General features: G+C 40.6%; 2 protein-coding genes across 2 annotated transcripts in view; one reads left to right on the top strand and one right to left on the bottom strand.

Moving 5' to 3' along the window:
- The window catches only part of hsd17b4 (hydroxysteroid (17-beta) dehydrogenase 4), a 46,658-nt gene that overhangs the window by 20,104 nt on the left and 4,860 nt on the right, over positions 1–21,694 (bottom strand). The window contains exons 5-11 of the mRNA XM_084945875.1: positions 21,563–21,584; positions 21,301–21,347; positions 21,007–21,091; positions 5,584–5,771; positions 4,208–4,299; positions 4,036–4,060; positions 3,774–3,902 (exon numbers count right to left, since the gene is read on the bottom strand). Of these exons, the coding sequence (XP_084802001.1) occupies positions 3,774–3,902; positions 4,036–4,060; positions 4,208–4,299; positions 5,584–5,771; positions 21,007–21,091; positions 21,301–21,347; positions 21,563–21,584 (588 nt within the window). The remainder of the gene's footprint in view (positions 1–3,773; positions 3,903–4,035; positions 4,061–4,207; positions 4,300–5,583; positions 5,772–21,006; positions 21,092–21,300; positions 21,348–21,562; positions 21,585–21,694) is intronic.
- Positions 10,027–11,496, top strand: LOC146376366 (uncharacterized). The gene has a single exon (XM_084945876.1). It carries the CDS (start codon positions 10,093–10,095, stop codon positions 11,389–11,391), a length of 1,299 nt encoding a protein of 432 aa, XP_084802002.1. The 5' UTR covers positions 10,027–10,092; the 3' UTR covers positions 11,392–11,496.

Genomic DNA, 21,694 nt, shown 5'->3' with positions numbered 1-21,694 from the left:
AAAGAAAGACAAAATTATCACAGTTTGATAATATTTGGGGTTCATTTGAGGGAAGATAATCTAAATTACAGCAACACATCTGCAGGAATAAGGTTAATGTTCGCTCTACAGATGCATCCACACTGGAAAAAATTTACAGCAAAGTGGCAGCTGACCAGAGACCAGAGAAAATGAATGACATCTGGCGACTTCAAGTCAAACAATCTAAATCACAGTCAAACACAAAGTGGGCAGAACGCAAAAAAATTTGATCAACATCCAGGGTAGCAATTGAACTGTCCACCAATGAGAGCACAGTATCACTCATATGAGCTGGTAGTAAGTATATTAAAAGGTTACCAAGACAACGACAGCCAGCCATCAAAGCGATGCACGACACAACTTAACAGCTCTAAAAAATATTTTTAGCATATATTAAATGAATGGAAATAAAGTCACCTTCTTCCAGGTTATATCGGCTCTAAATAAACATTATATCTTTCTTAATATAATGCAGAAGTCTCCCTCTATAAGCCTGAAGGAACATCTTAGTCCCCTGGAGGTTTGTATATTATGACATAATCAGTATACACCCTACCAATGAGCTAAAATGACCAGTTTTCTAGTGTTTATGCAACTATAATACTTTATAAAACCATTGTATCATTGTAATGGCATGACAATAACATTAATCTATATCTACAAAAGGTTGAATTATGAATGACATACTATGTGATCACGTCGCCTAGCAACAACCAAACAGACTACAACAACATTTATATAATTGAGCAGGACCTGAGCATTGCAGGAGACCTACAATTACTGTAATTACATTTTCTACGTGTGATTAAATATCAGTATGAGCAGATGAAATAATACAGCAGCATGGGCATGTGGTAGTATGTTCAGCTCTTTAGCATTTATTGTTTAACTGTTAAAAGGCTGCAAAACAGGAATTTGGTCGCGTTTTTTGAACCTCACTCTGAGTTGATGATTGCACTGAGAGGTCTTTGAATTTCGAAATATTCTTTCAATTGTCTCTTATGTGTAGTTGCTCATTCTGGTTTCACAGTTAGGAAACTGCAGAGACTGATTTTTTTTTTTTTTTAACCCAGCTATAGAACAACAAGCCTGGGGTTCATGTTTCAGTGAAACTATACAAATGCTGAATAAATGAATTTCAGTCTAAAACATACTGATCCAGAAGCAGCTTTAAAATGGAAATACATGAGAGCCCTTATGTACCTGCAGAATAAACGTTTCTCTATTCAAACTGTTGTTTGCACAAGTCCTCACTGTGGGTTCTCAGGTTGTTTTAAGAACACCCAAAAAGTGTAAATGTAACAACAAAGGCAACACAACTCTTTAAATATATATCCTGATTCAACCTGTTGTTGCATGAACAAAGGAAAATAGCTGAAACGTGCACGGACCGGGACCAGGGTAAGACTGAGAAGACCAGAGATCCTATTACCGTCACTCAGCGGCAGGCACTTACCAAAAAGAGGTAGCAACAAATAAGATACAAATGAGGTGGTACTACAAAGCCATGCTAATGAGACCAGCTAGTGCCCTGTAGGACTGCCACCCCCATTCTGTTAATGTTAACACCGCCACCCTCTCTTTGAATGTGGATATGAAAGGAAGGATAAGGTGGAGGAGGTGGAGAGAAATAATAATCAACAATCGCCAGCCTCTTGTTTGCTGGAGCTCTTTTCTGAACAATACTGCACTCGTTCACACTCAACATCATATTGAACTTGGCTTCTTTTCTCCACCTCATTCACATCATCTCCACCACCATCTGGTCCTCAGTCTTTGATTGTTACCTAACTCACTGTAAATACAGATGATTTCAGAAGGTTATCACCCTCATAAGTGCTGAGCCTGACAGCATGACTACATGAGGGCTAACAAGCCAGGTGCTTTTATTTTTCCTTTCATTGAGCTCTTCAAAAGTGGTTCCACTCAAAAGAGGCTAATCATAACTTTAATTAAAAGACAGGTCTCAAAACACTGCTTTTTTTATTTCCCTCTCTTCTAACAATCAACCAATATCACATAAAAATGTTGCAACAAAACTGCAGATTTATTTGGGTATAAACCAAATAAATCTGCAACTCAAAGGTTGTGTATATCTAGACATTTACTAAGGCCATACTACTAAAACATGAAAGACATGAATTTCTTTAGAGTAGCACAAAGTTAGCCCACTACTACTCCAAGACCAAAGGGCAAATTATGTAGCCATGTAATGATCTAAAATCTGAATAATTCTGACTCAACAAAGAGTGAGTCAAACAAGTGTGAAAGTGTAATCCGGGCACTAATAAGGAAAGCCGCTGTGAAAATAGTCTAATCTCTGGTCTGTGTTGCGTGGTTACTGCTTTGAAGAGAAATGATTCAGCTCACAGTGAATAAATGACCATTCAAGACTAAAGGCAAGAAATCAATTCTTAAAGACCGTGTTTTACATTTTCATAAAAGCTTACATCTCTTACATCTTTTAACAACGATGGACAAATCTGATGGTTGTCAATTACTTTGAAGGATAAGACCACTGAGCTTCAGTAACATGAAATAATTCACATGTGAAACTGTCAAAAGCCGTGCTTGCAGTCTTGGTGAAACGTTACGCTAGAGCACATCTGTGACGACTATCTGCTCAGAGAAAGCACATGCCACAGTGGCTTGCAGTGCTGTGAGTCCATGTTTAGACAACCTGATCACTTCAGAGTGTAATGTTTTTTAACTTAAAAACTTTCTGGGAGGCACTTGAGCTCAGTGGGGAGCAGAAGAGCATATGGTTAAAGTGCAGTAGCCCAGGTTCAAATCCGACCTGTACTACATGTCTCATTTACCCATTCACAGCCATGAGTATCTTGCCCATCCAGACTGGTAAACATTTTTAGGTTTCTGAATTGCATTGCATTTCTCACAGTTTCATTACTGCTTAGTAATTAGTTTGCAAGACAAGTTGGCATCTTCCATGCAAACTAATGATTCCCTGTTAGCACCCAAAGCAATCACAAGGAGGTTTCAGTGCAGCCTCTTTGCAACCAGTGTCATGCTAGCAACTGCCAGCAAACTCACAACCAGTTGGGGAGTACAGATTACTCGCATTACAGTGCAGTGGTTGCCAGTTGCTCGCTGCAAGATCAATAAAACGATCTGACTGAGGCCTCAGGTAATGATGGTAATTTTAATGTCCAGTCTGGACACAGACAACAAGTTCAGCGGAAAACAATTAAATCACATCCGAAATCCAAATGACAAGCACCTCAACAGCATTCATTTTAATTCAATTTAGCTCATCTTTGCCTGTTTAGGCTGAATTACTAAGTTTTACTCCACTATGAGTGAAAGGGGGAAAAGCCTGCCTATTCAGAGTGTCTTTATTCATTCTTTTCTCTCTGAGCCCATATTTTGTCATGTCATGTGTGTGTATATTGTCCTCAAGTGTGTCCAATAAGATAAAAGAAAAAAAAAAAAAAGTATCTGTAAGAGTGTGTGGATCAGCTGCATGCAATATATGTTTTTTACTCCTACCTGAAGGCATAACCGTTTCTGTGAGCCATGTATTAGTTATTGTAAACAATCTGCTTTTATGATTAAACTGTATTAAACATATTTTAATATAGTAAAAAATACAGCTAAAACCCATGAGGACGGACTTGAAGTCGTGTGTGTGTGTGTGTGTGTGTATATTGTCCTCAAGTGTGACGATACACTTATACATTTTTCTGTAGGTTACCAATTGCGTAAGTGTGTATTTGGCCTGGTGCATCACTGACCTTGTGTATTAGCAGGTTTGGTGGCATCTGTGAAGTCACATATTTTTTCCCAGTGGTCCCTGATGGACTCGGGTTTCATGGATTGGTTCTTCTGTCTCACTATATAGCCCTGAGTACGCTCCCAGCGCACTACACACACACACAAATACAGGGGTCATGGCACAGTATAAACCCCACACATACTGTAGCAGCAGTCTGGGGGACTAATGAATATGGCAAATGCATACAGACATTTCCTCTGGACAAAACACACAGTACTCACATTTACCAATCCACCCTGCACCAACCTAAAGGGAGTCAAACATGAAGAGAAGAGCAAATGCACATGGAGATTAAGAAATATTGCCTCTCTATAGAAAAAGAATATGCTATTGTACATTATTTTTCTCTAAGATGAAACAAAGCTACAAGCAGTATAGTGACAGTTTCAGTACCTCAAACAGTCCTCCATTCTCCTGGCATTGTTCATGACAGAGCCAGAGGACCAAAGGAGCAACATACTCAGGCTTCAGAGACGCCACAAGATCTACATAAAACAAAACATCTGGTTTACATCTGTAATAAAGGGCAAAGAAGGTCTTGATTTTTAAAATATGTTGCATTTGGTTCATTTATACATGGAGTACAATACTACATATTGTTTGTTTTTGCGTTTAACTTATAATCTTCTGCAAGACAGATGGCAAAAACATGAACTGGCTTCACATGAAGAAACAAACAGAATGCTTGAATTCATGAGACCAGGTCAGTATCAGTCCTAGTACTAGCAATCTGTTAGCGAAATATTTCTTAAACATGCTGGAATTAACTGAAAAAAGAAAATATGGCACAAGCTTAAACTTTTTTTTTTTTAATATCCCTTGTGTATGCTGAAAATATCTGTACCCTAGTGGTAAAAAGAAGCCCTTCTGCTTCACTGAACTCACTGCTGCTTAGCGAGATGGGTTTTGTCATTAATTTTTTTAGAAAAGTGTCAGTGAGTGAAAGCAAACATATGGAACCAAGTCATTTACTAAGGTGAGGCCCCTGTGACAGTTGGCACAACGCAGTGTGCGACAGATGCTACCGTAGGCTGGCACGGCAGGGCAACAAAACCTTTCCCTTAATTCACTTAATACTTCTTATTCCAGAGCTGCAGTCACAGAGCATGCTCAGTGTAACTGTGACGTTCAGATTTTTACAAATACTGAGTCAGGGGTTGGAAAAACATTCCCAGTCCCAGTTATTCTTACGGGTGATGTTTTTTTGTTTTGTGTTATATTAATACACAAGATAAGATTGCCAATTCTATATCTTAGTTGCTTAATCTTAATTGTAGGCATTCAATGCTGTATGCCCTCTTTCTAAAATGCGTTCAACACAAAAACTATAAATGATTTATTAGCTTACTTTTTCTCTTAATATTGGAAGACAACACATACAGTAATGCAAGGAGGACATAGCCGCCTGCTTAAATAAAGGGCTGACACATTAAAACTTTTAAAGCACTCACAGGGTGCATGATTTCATCATGGCCCTTGGAAAAGCAAGAAAACACTGCTCTTGAATATTAGATGAAAAATTTGCATGTCGAACGGGAGTGCTGTTGCCTCAAATTTTGTAAATCCACATTACATGGTATTACATTATGCAACTGCTCTCAAAAAATGCTTTGGTTAAAACCCATTTGTCCATTTCAGCCTGTTCAATAAGATAAAAGAAAAAAAAACATTATCTGTAAGGGTGTGTGAACCTACATCATATAGACCAGCTGCATACAATATATATGTTTATATGTTTATATATGTTAATATATGTTTTTTACTCTTACCTGGAGGCATGACTGTTTCTGTGAGCCGGGACCCAGCAATAGGAGCAATCGTATTGCAGTGGATGTTGTACTTGCGACCCTCGATTGCCAAAGTGTTAGCCAGCCCCAGCAAGCCCAGCTTGGCAGCGCTGTAGTTGGCCTGGCCAAAGTTGCCATAGATCCCTGCGGCTGAAGCCGTCATGATGATTCTGGCCACAGAAAACCGGAGGCAACGTTAGGATTAATGCAAAGTGACAGGCATCACGAAGGAGTCATAAGAGACCCAGACGGCCTCTCCACACACAATCTTACAAAGACTTAGATATTTTTCATGCCTGCTTACACCCAGGAACGTGCATATGTAAGCATCTAGTCATGCAATCCTAGCATGTTTACACAGACACTAGCTTTAACAAGGTGACCATCATAAACAACGCTACATTAGGTGCAGGAGACTTCTGAGGAACACCTTGCCAGTCATCAGATACAGTACTCTGTATAATAATATCAATTTCTGTGCTCAAATGTCTCGGTCAGTTTTCAGAGTCTCAGCACAGTAATATTTAAAGAGCATCGCATGATAAAATGTTGCACCAGGGACTTGATCCAGAACATAAACACATTATGTAAGTGTATTCCTTCATGTTTTCATATAGTGAGTGAGCAGGGGAGTCAGGCTATGACCTTTATCATTTCATTTCTTTCTGCTGTGGTTTTACCTTTAAATGTACCGTACATTTTTGTTTGAGGTGACTGCACACCGAGATTGGATTTTAAAATTTCCCATGAGCATTGCAAAATACAGAGGGATGACAAATTAAATGAAAAACAAAAACACAAAGTGTAAGGTGGTGGACCAAGATGTGCTTATAGAACAGGCTTAATAAAGCTTGACATTATTTCTATACGTTTCTGGAACTCTACTGACATTGTTCATTCTCGAGACAGTCCCTCCTCTGGTGTTCTGATGATGGTGGTGGACAGCTTCTTGTAAGATGTCAGTACATCCTTTTTTGCACCATTTAATGACCTCTTCGTGGCCCACTGACAGGGACATTAGTTTTAAACCATCTATAACCCAATAACACAAAGCTAATCACTCAGAACTCTTTGGAAGAGGAATAATTTAAAAAACATAAAATGTGGGATGTGGAGCCTGGACTTGTCTTCTGAAATGGGGCATAGCAGAAAAAGGTTTGAGAAGCACTGCTCTAACAGGGGCAAGTAGATCCAAACTATACCAAAAAGCAGCCAACCACAGCTGCCGGACAACCTTCATTCAGTATCAGCAACATTATTACCAAAGGTTTTTTTATTCTACACAGTAATAAGATGCTCTCGAGCTCAGTGCAGTACAAATGTTACTTTAGTGTTTATGAGCTGCTATTTGTATAAAATGGCTTGTGTGCACTTGAGAAGGACATCTATTACCTACGATAACACTTGAGCAACATTCCTCTGCAAACTATAACACAGACTTTTTTCTGAACATAAATAAAACAGGCTTTTGCTCAGAGTATGTTTTGCATGTCACGAAAAGCCCATCTGTAATTAAAGCTGCAAGCAGCGTTATGAGGGCCCTCGCACCCCCGGCGCGTCGATCCACGCCCAACACCTGAAACCAGCACGTCCGATCTGATGTCACATTGATGGAATTCATGCACCAGCTAACATTTCATCTCGCTCAATCATGATTAGTTAGTCGTCCCACTAGGTGGCGCTCTAACCATTACTGACAAATGGCATAACAAACATTTCCGAGCTCGAGTCTCATCACGCCTATGACCTTTGGGAGAGATTGAACATTGTGTTTTTGAGTGACAGCAGATTACTGCTTTTTGGCGAGTGATTGAAACTCCACGTGCCGCCATGACCACCCCGTTTCCCTGAATGTAAAAAGCTTCACAATTTAACATCACAAAGGTCTTTAGATTCCACGCACTGGAGATCGCATCAATCTGATGAAATCCCTTGGAGGAGTTCATCAAAGTACGGTGCCTGAAAAGAGGGGAAAATGTCGCCAAAGTTGCACATTAATTTTAAAATGGCTGACTTCCTGTTGGATTTGGGATATTGCTCCAAGAGACTTTTTTGTACATCTTGATATCTCCTATAAGCTTACCAGGTTTCAGACTCATACATAAAACACAGAGCAGGGGCTGTGGTTTTGAAATTTTGTAGGGGGCGCTGTGGAGCCATTTTGGGATATTCAATGAAAATGATCACATAACAAAAAAAGCCCTCATCACATTGGAGGTGTGCACCAAATTTCAAGACTTTTTAAACTTTCCAAGCCCCTGAAAAGCAACTTCATTGTTCATGGTGAACCGCGTTGCCATCAGGGTGCGCCATTCAGTTTAAACTCACAATTTTCGCACTAAAGCATCATGAAGGACTGATGGTGATATTCACAGCTTTTGAGGTGGCCACGATGAACCTGTGAAAATCAGTACAACAAAATTAAAGCCATGACATTTCCTGTTGCCACTAGGTGGCGCTGTGCGTATTCCCGACAATGGGCACATCAATCTGTTCAGGGCGGGTCTGACATCATGCCTGTAAAGTCTGGTACGGATCAGACTGGATTTCATTGAGTTATACTAATTTGTTTCTTCATGGCGAGACATGAAAGTTCGCCATGCTGCTGGGGTCACACCCTTTCGTGAAAAGTCACAGTTTTCACTGTAACCCAAGACCAACTCCTTAAGGCTTTCCTGGAGAAATTTGAGGCTGCAGATGTAAAACATCACAATACTGTACCCCGAAGTGTAAAACATGACATTTCCTGTTCCCACTAGGTGGCGCTGTCCTTGATGTCAAATATGGCAGTTGAAATATGTTCAGGGGTGGAGCCTTATATGTGTGCTCTTTGGTCCAGATCAGACAATGTATGACAGAATGAGAGGCAATAAGATTTTCATGGCGAGTCATCGAAATTCGCCGTGGCGCCACGGCCTCACGGTATTGTGAAAACTCAAAAGCTCCGCAATTTAACATGGCCCAGGTGTGTAGTTGACACTGACCAAAGATGAAGCTTATACGACCAAATCCCAAGGAAGAACAACAGCCTGATCCCTGCCTGACAGCAGCAGACGTATCACTGCTGTAACACCTGTAACATTCAGCAGTCGCCTCATTGTTCTGACACACACAACAAAACTATTGACTACACTACACACTAACTACACAAGATTTGTACTAAACGTCGCAAATCTCTCACATCTCAAAACACCGCCGTCACTCCTAAAACTTCCCCCTCCCTAAACCACTAAATGCCATGTTGCCATGTCATTTTTTGATTGGTCGACATGGTACATTTTTCGACCAATAGGAAAGGCTGGGGTTTTTGGTTTTCTTTTTGCTCACAGGTGGAGAGAGCTTTCCAGCGTTTTCCTTATAAAATGAAGTTTTTACAGTTTCTTCCCGCAATAAATATAAAAACCAAACATTGCATATATTCTTTTTATCATAACTCTGGTTTTACGTGGCCTATCAACACAATTTAAAAACTGGTATGAAGTCCACACTTTTCCCGTTAATTCTTCCGTCTGTCCTGCTCACATCTCCAATGGTTGTACACGTTGTCATTAACGTGGCTTCACTCCACATCAGCCGCTTTGCTCGCTAAAACACCGTTGTCGGCACATAAGGACGCTGTCATAGCCTGTCAGCAACGTTGATTAGCTGCGTATATACGAATGTGAATCGCATTCTTGGCTGGACTATGGGATAAGGTGACATCGTTCTGATCCCATACAGGAGCAGCCAGTCACTTACTGACTAACACTGCAAAACAGAATTGTTAATGTATTTACTTTAATTTCAATTCAGGTTAGATTTTTTTTGTGCGCAACACAGATTTTTTGTGTGCAGAGATCGTGCCAGCAGTGCGCAATTGCGCAATTGCGCACGCGCGCAGCTTAGAGGGAACATTGCTCACCAGTGTTAGCTTCATTTTGACACCAAGACTGTTTACACAGAGTTTGTAATTGCAGAGAAATACATTTATTTTGGTCATTTCCTTTTCGAGCAGGAAGCTCACCCTTCTTGTTATACCCTTTAGATGAATACAGAGTTTTTAATTAAATACATATTCTTTAAATAATGTTCCCTTTTATAAAAAGTAGGATAATTAAAAAAAACAAAACATTTATTATAGCTCTGTCACGTAGAAAAAAACTGTCTTTTTTCTGTGGTCTGTTATATAACATTAGGGGTGTTCGTGGCAATTAACTTTTTAATCGACTAAGCGGGTCAAGTAAGAAACACTTAAATATTAAATTAAATTTGAAAACTGTTTAAAAAAAAATATCTCCCCATTCCACATTCCAAAATGTCATGTGACAATCTGATTGGCTTAGGAGTGATGATGTCACAAGGATCTTTGATCCTTTGAAGTTTTTCCTTAAGTAGGGGTGAGAAACAGAAATTTTTAGTTCGTTTCTTCGCAGCCTTTATGTTAGCAGCTTTCAAACGTTCACTACAGAAAAATTTGGAAACCTCTCAGAGTCATCGGATACAAACGCCAACATGTATCCAAGATTACGGCAACCGAGACAAAAAGATTTTGCCGCCTCTCCTTCCACGCGTGGCCGGCCAATTTCTCCAAATGGCCTCTTCTCCATCCAAAAGGCATTACAGGAGAGTAGAAATGAAAACAACCATCTCCAGAACAAAATTCGACAAATTGAAGAAGAAAAACTTCACCTGGAGAAGAAGTGCTTACAAATGGAAGCACAAAACAAACACCTGGAAGAAACACTACAGCGCCAGCCCGACATCAACATTATTAATGAGGGCTGGGGGATCAAGTTTGCTCAAGCCAGAGAGCAGATTGTATTCCTCATCAAAGAAAATAAGCAAAAGAGCGCTGAAGTTAAAGAAATGTCTGAGCAGCTTCAAGGCAGGAAAGCGACGATTGATAAGATAGAGTGGGATCTGCAATACATGGACCAAAACAATCGCCTGCTCCAAAGAAAGCTTGATGAAGCTGAAGAAAAAAATAAAGAAGTCCTCCAACAGAAGGAACAACAGGACACAAAGCAAAAAGACCTGCAGCGCGAACTCCAAGGCATGCAGGAAAAGTACAGAATGGTGAAGGTAAGGTTGGATCAAACACTGCGCCAAAATGAAGACCTCCTTCAAGAGAAAGAGCAAAAGCAAGAAAGGCTGGCAGAAGAAAAGTGCATCATCAAGGACTTTGAGAGTAAAAATCAAAAGTTGCAAGAATTCTGTAATGAACTGAAGGTCAAAACAAGTGAGCTGGAGGGAGAAAAGGAAACACTGGAACAACGATGCTCACACATGCAGAAAAGGATCGATCAAATGGCGAAAAACAACTCCGAGCTCATTAAGGGGATATTGTTGGAATTCAACAACTTGAAGCGGGAAAACACAGAAATGCAGGCCCAAAAGAAAAAGCAAGATAAAACACATGAAGACCTGCAGTGTACGCTCCGCGATATCCAGAAAAGAAATGAGCAGCTAGAAGGCATGCACAAAGAAGATCAAGTGAGAAATGCAGACCTGCAGGAGGCAAAGCTGACACAGGAGGCAACATCCAAAGACCTCAAAGAAAAGCTTGAAGAAACACAAGCAACATTAGAACAGGTGGAACAAACATGCAAGAAACTTGAGAGGCAAAACACAGAAAACATCGATCAGTTGAGAACCCTCATCCTGGACAAAAAGGCGCTCGTGGAAAAGTCCATGAAAAAGAAGAAAAGATTCTTCAGCTTTTTCCGGAAGAGGGACAATACTGCTTCTTCATCTTGCTCCACCTCTGTTCACCCCCCCAACCAGTCCCGGCAGTTGACTGTCCCCTCCTGAGCCTGGTTCTGCCGGAGGTTTCTGCCCGTTTAAAGGCAGTTTTTCCTCCCCACTGTCGCCTAGTGCTTGCTCAGAGGGGATTGTTGGGGTTTTCGCTCCTCTACCTTGTTTTGTTATTTACTTGTTAACTTTTTGTTCTTAACTCATTTAACCTTGTTTCGTTATTTACTTGTTAACTTTTTGTTCTTAACTCATTTAACCTTGTTTCGTTATTTACTTGTTAACTTTTTGTTCTTAACTCATTTAACCTTGTTTCGTTATTTACTTGCTTGTTTAACTTTTTTTTCAACTTATCTAACAAAATAAAACAGTTGAATTTATCCTTTGAGTATTGTTCATCTAATCTTTACAGAGTTTTTCCAAAACACTTTCAAACATTCAGATCTGTCTTTCATTTTCTTCTTGAAACCTCATGAACGGTGAACTAAAAACTCTGGAACATGGTTTGAAACACTGAAATTGTTTCAGCTGAAACTGGCAAAGTCATACGTGCGTGTGTGAGTGTCACAGGTGATATGGTGTCACTAGTCCGGTCATCATGTTCAGGCTCATTCACTCCAGAATCATTTAGGCCAAATCTTTAAAACGGTGTCATTGCACACACATTTCAATCACACAAATGCAGGATTAATTATTTGCAGTATTTTATCTGATTTATTATGAGAATGTCATGCCTGATCATTTGTACCCACAACATCAAAAATGGGGGCAAAAGGGAGGAGATCACGTTTAATCGATTATAACACGAGGTCAGAAATATAAGTGCTGACATGAGTAGTGTCCAGTGTTGGGTAAGTTACTTTAAATTAGTAACTTAGTTACATTACTAGTTACTTCTATCAAAAGTAACTCAGTTACTTCAAGTTACTCATTACTTTCAGAGTAACTAGTTACTAGGGAAAGTAACTTTGGTTTTACTCAGAATTCTCTTGTTAATGTGTTGCTTCCGTAACTGGATACCCAGCAAGATTGCCAGTCTTCTAGCTTGCTTACTTGCCACAAGTGCACTGTGCCACCTACCAATAGAAAGGAAAAAATAATGTGCACATTTCCACGAGAGAAATCCCACACCTGATTCCATCCTAGCCTGCTTTTTACATCCAACACAAAAACTGCAGTCGTGGTGCTTTCGATTGTACTCAGAACTCGGAAATTCTGCCTTCTGAATAGGAAGATGTAGGTAACACCAGACTGAAGATGAGCTGCATACAGGGCTGGACTGGGACAAAAAAAATCATCCCGGGCATTTTAACTAGAGACCGGCCCACCATTACAGGAAAAATCATAAAGCCTTTGAATGAAAACAAACGCTGTTGTGACAGTGATGTACACTGTTCTGATGGTATATATGTATCAATCTATCAATTGTTTGTTGCAAGACTCAGATAATTATTTTTTTAAAAGTGAGACATTTTAAATGAGAATAAGAAAGTATTTCCTTGTGCCCCCCTCTCCCTGTTAATGCCCTACCTGCCCCCCTGGCAACACTTTGCTAGACCCGCCCCTGCACAGTTACCAGCTGTCAGGTACTTAGAAAAGGATCCTGGTGTTATTTGTCTCTCAGAAACAGTTCATAACTTCCCTTCAACTCATCCATGTCACCTAAAAGGTAAACCTGTTTCTCCATCACAGCTCTGATGATTCAGTAAGGACATCTCCTGGTTTCATCTTCATGTTTCCCTCTCATCACATAACCAAACCGATATCATGACCAGCAGGTTTACAGCTGTGGCTCCAGCAAACATCAGCTGATACTAGAAATTAATATTAAATAAATTCTAACAACAGCTGATCAAGCTTAAAAGTGCTGCTGTTGTTTAGCGCGACATCCGCTGGTTTCCTCTTTCTGGCGCAAAGTGGGCGATAAATAAACAAGAGAGAAAAGCCGATCAGCTGATCATTGATCAGTTTCATGACTGAAGTAGAAACAGGAGAGGGAGGGGGAGAGAATGAGAGAAGAAGAGGCAGCTGTGCAGCAAAGACACAGAATAACTCCAGCTTTGTGTCTTTTTCATTGTAGCTGAAGTCCGGGACAAACTGTTCCTTTTCACCTCAATACGAAATGCGTAATATTTTCTCTGAATACGAGACGATTCCGTTTTTTACGGGATGGTTGGCAACTCTATTTTGTTCATAAGGTTAATTATTAAAGTTCAACATCAGTAACCAAAGCAGACGTGACGCCAGACCACCAACCTCTGACTCTCTCCCCCACCGATGTAGGAGCGGTGCTGAGCAGGATCAATGTCCACAAGGCTGCAGGTCCCGATGGCATCCCCGGGCGTGTTCTCAGAGCGTGTCCTGGGGAGCTTGCAGGAGTGCTCACAGACATATTCAATCTGTCCTTGGCCCACGCTGTGGTACCGGCCTGCTTCAAATCCACCTCCATCGTCCCGATACCCAAAAACTCCAACCCATCTAGCCTCAATGACTACCGCCCAGTAGCACTCACCCCCATCATCACTAAGTGTTTAGAGCAGCTGGTCCTAGCACACTTCAAATCCTGTCTCCCCCCCACCCTGGACCCCCACCAATTCGCATACCGCCAGAACAGGAGCACAGAGGATGCAGTCTCCATCGCACTGCACTCTGTCCTCTCACACCTGGACAACAACACCACCTACGCCAGAATGCTGTTTATAGACTTCAGTTCAGCATTCAATACAACCCTCCCCTCACAACTCATCAGGAAACTGACAGACCTGGGCATCAGTTCCCTCATGTGCAAATGGTTACTGGACTACCTGACCAACCGCCACCAACATGTCCGGCTGGATAACCGCTGCTCATCTACAATCACAATGAACACCGGTGTACCACAAGGCTGTGTGATGAGCCCTTTCCTCTACTCCCTCTTCACCCACGACTGCAGACCTGCTGATGGTTCCAACACCATCATTAAGTTTGCAGATGACACCACGGTGATTGGCCTCATCAGTGACAACGATGAGGCCGCCTACAGGGAGGAGGTGGATCGTCTGGCTGAGTGGTGCGACAGAAACAACCTGCTGCTTAACACCGAGAAGACCAAGGAGCTCATCGTGGACTACAGGAGGAATGCTGACCCACATCCACCCATCCACATTAAGGGGACGGCTGTGGAGCGTGTGAGCAGCTTCAAGTTCCTGGGAGTCCACATCTCCGAGGATCTCACCTGGACGACCAACTGCTCCAAGCTGGTCAAGAAGGCTCACCAGCGCCTCTTCTTCTTGAGGACTCTGAGGAAGAACCACCTGTCCTCAGACATCCTGGTGAACTTCTATCGTTGCACCATCGAGAGCATCCTGACCAACTGTATAACAGTCTGGTACGGGAACTGCTCTGCCTCGGACCGGAAGGCGTTGCAGAGGGTCGTGAAAACTGCCCAGCGCATCGCCGGAGCACCACTCCCTGCCATAAAGGACATCTACAGGAAGCGGTGTCTGAAAAGGGCTGGGAAAATCATCAAAGACCCCAGTCACCCATCACATGGACTCTTCACCCTCCTGCCCTCTGGGAGGCGCTACAGGAGCCGCCGGACTAAGACCACCAGGTACCGGAACAGCTTCTTCCCCACAGCTGTCAGACTCCTGAACTCTGCCTCCTGACATCTGACCCACGTTAACACATGGACTGGACATACACACACCACAACCACCCACACACACACACACACACACACACACACACACACACACACACACACACACACACAATGGACAACTGTACCCTCAAACACACAATAATAACATGGACTGAACCACCACTCACAACCACTAGCACTTTATATAGCCTCTGTAGGAATTATATCTCACTTATCTTAACTGCACTACTGTATAGCTCTGTGTAAATAATCATTCTGTACATTCGATAATTTTTAATCCTACAACTGTTTACAACTTGCATAGTTCCCATTTCTGTATAGCTGTATATCTCAGATTTCTGTAAAGTTATTTATTTCATATTCTGTACAGTTTTTCATATTTATATCCTGTTCATAGCCTGTACATAGCTTGTACTCACTACAGCCTGTACATACTTATAGTTATAGAATATTCACAACATACCTCATACCGTGTACATTATAACATACCATAATAGACCCATTTCTGTAATATACTTACATATCTATATTATTGCTAATATATATTGTAATATATCTATATCACTAAAGCACTTCTGGATGGATGCAAACTGCATTTCGTTGCCCTGTACCTGTGCATGTGCAATGACAATAAAGTTGAATTCTATTCTATTCTAACATAGCACCCACCCAGCTGTATAGAAACTCCGTCATGCTAGCTAGCACGCAGTACGAAAAAGTCAGCATAACGAAAATAAACTCCACCTAAACTTGGTTCATATCTGACCCAGATGGACTGCAGGTTATAACTTCTTACCTGAAGTTCAGTTCACCTGACACTCTCGGACCAGCGGCCGCTTCGGGTCTCTCCTCTTGACTCCCTTTTCCTTCATCCACCTGCTGGCTTCCACCACTTGCTAATGTTATTGAATCTGTGGAAGCTCCGCGATAGCCACCACATGAAGTAACGAATAACGAGCCTATCTAAATCCCAGTAACGAGTAACGCGTTCCCGGTTTTGGCATAATAACTAGTTACCGTGTTCGTTACCACAATAATAACGTAGTTACTGTAACGCGTTACTTAATAACGCGTTAGTCCCAACACTGGTAGTGTCCACAGAAACCTCTGAATCTCAGCTAAAAGCTCATGTAAACCATGTCTACAAACACCAAACAAAGCAAAGACACCAGACAGTTAAAAGAGCAGTTACGTCACCATGAATCTGTGGACAGGTAATATCCATATCTTGATTTATGATTTTCTGAAGTTAAATGGGAACCAAAGCATATTTTCAAAGGTGTTATATGCTATAAAATACTTTTAAAAATTAGGTGAGGGAAATAAAAAATCTATTTTTCTATGTTTGAGTCACAGTAACTTTGACACAGTAACATCTGCAGTAATATTTACAGCTCTGATGACATCTCACCAGCAATGTTCCTTCTAATTTTTCACGTGTCTGAGCGAACACACAAACTCCCTGAGCGGACACTTGGACCACTGTGAGCAACAGCAGACGTGTGCACTGTGGTCAGGCCAGCATCAAATCCATCCAAGTTACATGGTTTATTAAAATAATCAAATTACAGCGTTTACATTTATGTTAGACTACTTTTAATTAACTGCTTTAGCCCACTTACAATGAAAATTTAAAAAAAATCTTGTTCATGACCTGTGTAGGATGTTAACACTATTGGAAGTAAAAATAACTTGAACTCCAATTTTGAAAACACAACTTTCTTTCTTTTTCTTTTTTTATAAAGCTCTGACTTGTATTATGAGTCTGTGGTCTGGGAGAGAGTCCTGTAGCTCTCTGTCTGCAAAATACAATAAATAATGACCAATGCTGGGCAATTAATTAAATAGTTACTTCTTCAAAAAAGTTACTGAGTTTTGCAAACAACGTTTTTTGCAGCTGTTTACCTAAAAATGCAGCCAAGGCATTTTTTAAAAAGAATAAATTAATTAATTAAAGCTGCAAGCAGCGTTATGATGGCCCTCGCACCCCGGCGTGTCGAGCCACGCCCAACACCCAAAACCAGCACGTCCGATCTGATGTCACATTGATGGAATTCTTGCATTTAACCACCAGCTAACATTTCATCTTATTCTACCACGATTATAGTCGTCCCACTAGGTGGCGCTCTAACCATTACTGACAAATGGCATACCAAACATTTCCGAGCTCGAGTCTCATCAAGCCTGCGACCTTTGGGAGAGACTGGACATTGTGTTTTGGAGTGACAGCAGATTACTGCTTTTTGGCGAGTGATTGAAACTCCACGTGCCGCCATGACCACCCCATTTCCCTGAACGTAAAAAGCTTCGCAATTTAACATCACAAAGGTCTTTAGATGCCACGCACTGGAGATCGGGTCAATCTGATGAAATCCCTTGGAGGAGTTCGTCAAAGTACGGTGCCTGAAAAGAGGGGAAAATGTCGCCAAAATTACACATTAATTTTAAAATGGCTGACTTCCTGTTGGATTTGGGATATTGCTCCAAGAGACTTTTTTGTACATCTTGATATCTCCTATAAGCTTACCAGGTTTCAGACTCATACATAAAACACAGAGCAGGGGCTGTGGTTTTGAAATTTTGTAGGGGGCGCTGTTGAGCCAATTCAGGCTATTCAAGCAAAATGATCACATAACACCAAAGCCTTCGTCACTTTGAAGCTGTGGGCCAAATTTCAAGACTTTTTAAACTTTCCAAGCCCCTCAAAAGCCACTTCATTTTTCATGGTGAACTGCGTTGCCACCAGGGTGCGCCGTTCAGTTTGAAGTCACAATTTTCGCACTGAAGCATCATGAAGGACTGATGGTGATATTCACCGCTTTTGAGGTGGCCACGATGAACCTGTGAAAAACAGTACAAGAAAATTAAAGCCATGACATTTCCTGTTGCCACTAGGTGGCGCTGTGCGTATTCCTGACAATGGGCAAATCAATCTGTTCAGGGCAGGTATGACATCATGCCTGTAAAGTCTGATACTGATCAGACTGGATTTCATTGAGTTATACTATTTTGTTTCTTCACGGCGAGACGTCAAAGTTCGCCATGCTGCTGGGGTCACACCCTTTCGCGAAAAGTCACAGTTTTCACTGTAACCAAAGACCAACTCCTTAAGGCTTTCCTGGAGAAATTTGAGGATTCAGATGTCACCCATCACTATACTGTACCCCGAAGTGTAAAACATGACATTTCCTGTTCCCACTAGGTGGCGCTGTCCCTGATGTCAAATATGGCAGTTGAAATATGTTCAGGGGTGTAGCCTTATCATATGTGTGCTCGTTGGTCCAGCTCGGACAATGTATGACTGAATGAGAGGCAGTAAGATTTTCATGGCGAGTCATCGAAATTCGCCGCAGCGCCACGGCCTCACCGTATTGTGAAAACTCAAAAGCTCTGCAATTTAACATGGCCCAGGTGTGTAGTTGGCACTGTCCAAATTTGAAGTTTATAGGACCAAATCCCAAGGAGGAGTTCGTTAAAGTACAAGGCATGGAAACGGTAAAATCAGAGCCAAAATGTCACCTTCAATCCAAAATGGCGGACTTCCTGTTGGGTTTAGGACATGGCCATAATAGACTTTTTTGTTCGACTCTGAACGTTATATATGTGTACCGACTTTCAAACATGTAGGTCATACCCATACCGGGGGCTCGCATTTTTCATTTTTCTAGGTGGCGCTACTGAGCTAATTTTCCCTGGCCATGTCTGAGAACATTAAAATACGTAAATTTTCTCAAAAGGCCGTCATCGAAATTCGCCGTGGCGCCACTGCATCACCGTATCACAAAAACTCAAAAGCTCCGCAATTTAACATGGCCCAGGTGTGTAGTTGACACTGACCAAAGATGAAGGTTATTCGACCAAATCCCAAGGAGGAGTTTGAAAAAGTTCGAGGCATGGAAATGGCAAAATTAGAGCCAAAATGTCACCTTCACTTCTAAATTGCGGACTTCCTGTTGGGTTTGCGTCAATGGGCCCACTGACTTTTTTGTTCGACTCGGAATGATACACATGTGTGCCAGATTTCATACATGTAGCTCAAACTATGTGGTCGTAGGGCTGCATTTAACAACGCATAGGTGGCGCTCTAGAGCCATTTCCCAGTGCTCATATGTAAAACCATTAAAATACAAAATTTTTCACCAAACCTGGCATGTGTGCAAAATTTCATGAGTTTTTGAGCATGTTTAGGCCCTCAAAAAGGCCCTTGTTTTGCAAGAAGAAGAAAGAAGAAAGAAGGAAGAAGGAAGAAGAAGAAGAAGAAGAAAAAAAAACAACAACAACGGAGCAGATACAATAGGGCCTTTGCACTCTCAGTGCTCGGGCCCTAATTAATAAAAATCTCAATAACAGTTCCGTTCCAGAAAACAGCCACTGCTAATGTTATTAGCTGCACATGCAACAGAGGCCTGTTAGTAAAACCCCCATTAATCAAACACCGGAATATGCACTGCATGTCTGTTTAAGTCTACACTGTCATCATTTATCTTCCATAAGTAACGCATGGCATCGTTAAAGCAAAAATCAATACAAACTTCATCTGCTAACTTCATCACTGTTTCAAGTTAGTAACAATCATCCACTAGAATGGCTGAGCGACACGGAAAAAAATATTAGTATGTTATAAATCAAATCACAATTTCTGTCAAGATTAAAGGTTCACTTTTGGTCCTAAGTGAAGATTAAGGTTGATTTTGTTTCAAATACTATTTATTTTACTGTCTGAACTTGAACATGATGAATATACTGAAGAACAACACAACTAACACAGGTATATATAACATATAATAAAGTAAAATCTTCAGCTTTTACAGAAGAACATGAAACAAAAAGGGAAACTTAATTGTTTCATCAGTTCCAAATAAACAATGTATACATTTATACATTGTAATCTAAAATAACTGTCGCCAAAGCCAGTCTGTACATATCCTCAGTACAAGTTCAAGAAAGTCTTAAATGTTAACAAAGGAGAACATAAACACAACTGACATATTCACTCGGTTGTGGTCGGCTTTGCTCCAAGGCAGCCAAAGAAATAAATTATTTTAGATAAGGCAAAAGAAGTGTAGGATAGTCTCAGTGGAGTGGGCAGTAAGCTTCATATGGAACAGATGTGCAACTTCACAATTCCAATGTGGTCAAGTTCGACACAGCTGTTCAGTCGTCTCTCTACAAGTAATGAGTGGCGGAAAGTAAAAAGCTGCACCAAGAGCAAAACACTAAGGTGCCAGCTGGACGTTAGCCACAGCTAATAAAAAAAAAAAAAAAATGGGACTAATGCTAAGGGCACCCCCAGATCTGTTTGCAGTGTTTGCAGATCTCTAAAATATTCCTGAAATCCCTCTGTGTACGGTGCCTTATGGGCAAAAGACAACTTTCGTAAAATGACTTCAGGTTGAGAACAAGTTGATTATTTCAATATTAAAACGGTGCTATGGAACATCAAGCTGGTGTTTTGGGAATTAGACAAAAATTAGACTAAATTGTATTAGTCACAGACAAATCCTGGTAATTCCAAAAGGTTTACAGACTCTTTCTAACACTGCTTGTCTTGATGCAGCAGTTTTTATAGTGTAAAATAGTAGAGAAAAAAGCAAAAACAAAACCATAAATCACAAAAATCATGCTAATAAAAGCATGTAAAAAAAAAAAAAAAAAAAAAAAAAAAAAAATCATAAAAAACAAAAAAACAAAAACAAAAACAACCCAAGATATGAATTTGGTTTTGCACCATTTGAGGTCTATCTGTATTAAAGAATAGTGACTAAAGCAGCATCTGAATATGTCTATAACAATTATCCTCAAGAGACCACTTAATCATAGGCCGACAAAAAACTTTGACTATCTTTAGCACTGTTGCTGACGTATGAACATGCATCACATGGTACCGAGGTCTTGATAACACTCCAGTAATGTTGCCTGTTGAGGATACTGTAACTTGACAGATCTAAGGAAAGAAAAATATCCTACCCACGTAATAAGAGGATGACACAGTTTTACCTGCGTCAATAGCTGTTACAAGCTGAGCTACTTACCTGCCAAACTTTTGGTTTTTCATGTGGTTCCAGGCAGCTCGAGTCACTAAGAAAGAGCCTCTCAAGTGAACTCTTTGAATGAGGTCTGTGATGCAGAGTAAGAGGAAAAACACAAGTAAACATTAATGCATAACAATACACATCTCTGATATTTAGCATTAGAACAGTGTGGTTCGAAGCATATGGCAGGTTTTAAACACAATTTAAAACATATTGATCTACATATATCATTGTGAGGTAAACAAAAGAAGACAAACAGGTAATCAAGTAAATATGTAATTAAAGTGTAATTACCCCAATCCAAATCACTCGTCCTGGCAAATGATCGGTCACGAAGTATTCTTGGTAGGGAAAAGCAAAGAAAGGGTTTTAGCATTTTTTTTCCTGCATTTAGATCCCCCCCCCCCTTTTTTTTAATAAGCTAATATTGCATGCTCAAATAAATCTGGAAACTGCAACCAAATGGCCATTCTAATAGCACATGATACGAGTAAACATTTTTTTAATAATAAATAAAAAAAATAAAATGTGTGATTGTTGCTATTAGAGGACTTACCCAGCATTGTTTACAACAACATCTGGAAAAAAGTAAGATATTAAAGTCAGTGAATAACTGTAACGACATTGCTGACAATCATTTTATGATCATTTTGTAAATCAATAGTGAAATTATTTCGTAAATCAGCAC

This window comes from Perissodus microlepis, chromosome 12, assembly GCF_051167445.1.
Source record: "Perissodus microlepis isolate ML-2025 ecotype Zambia chromosome 12, ASM5116744v1, whole genome shotgun sequence".
Classification (NCBI taxonomy): Eukaryota; Metazoa; Chordata; class Actinopteri; order Cichliformes; family Cichlidae; genus Perissodus; species Perissodus microlepis.
Note: the sequence above shows the minus strand (reverse complement) of the source record. Positions and strands in the feature narration are given on the sequence as shown.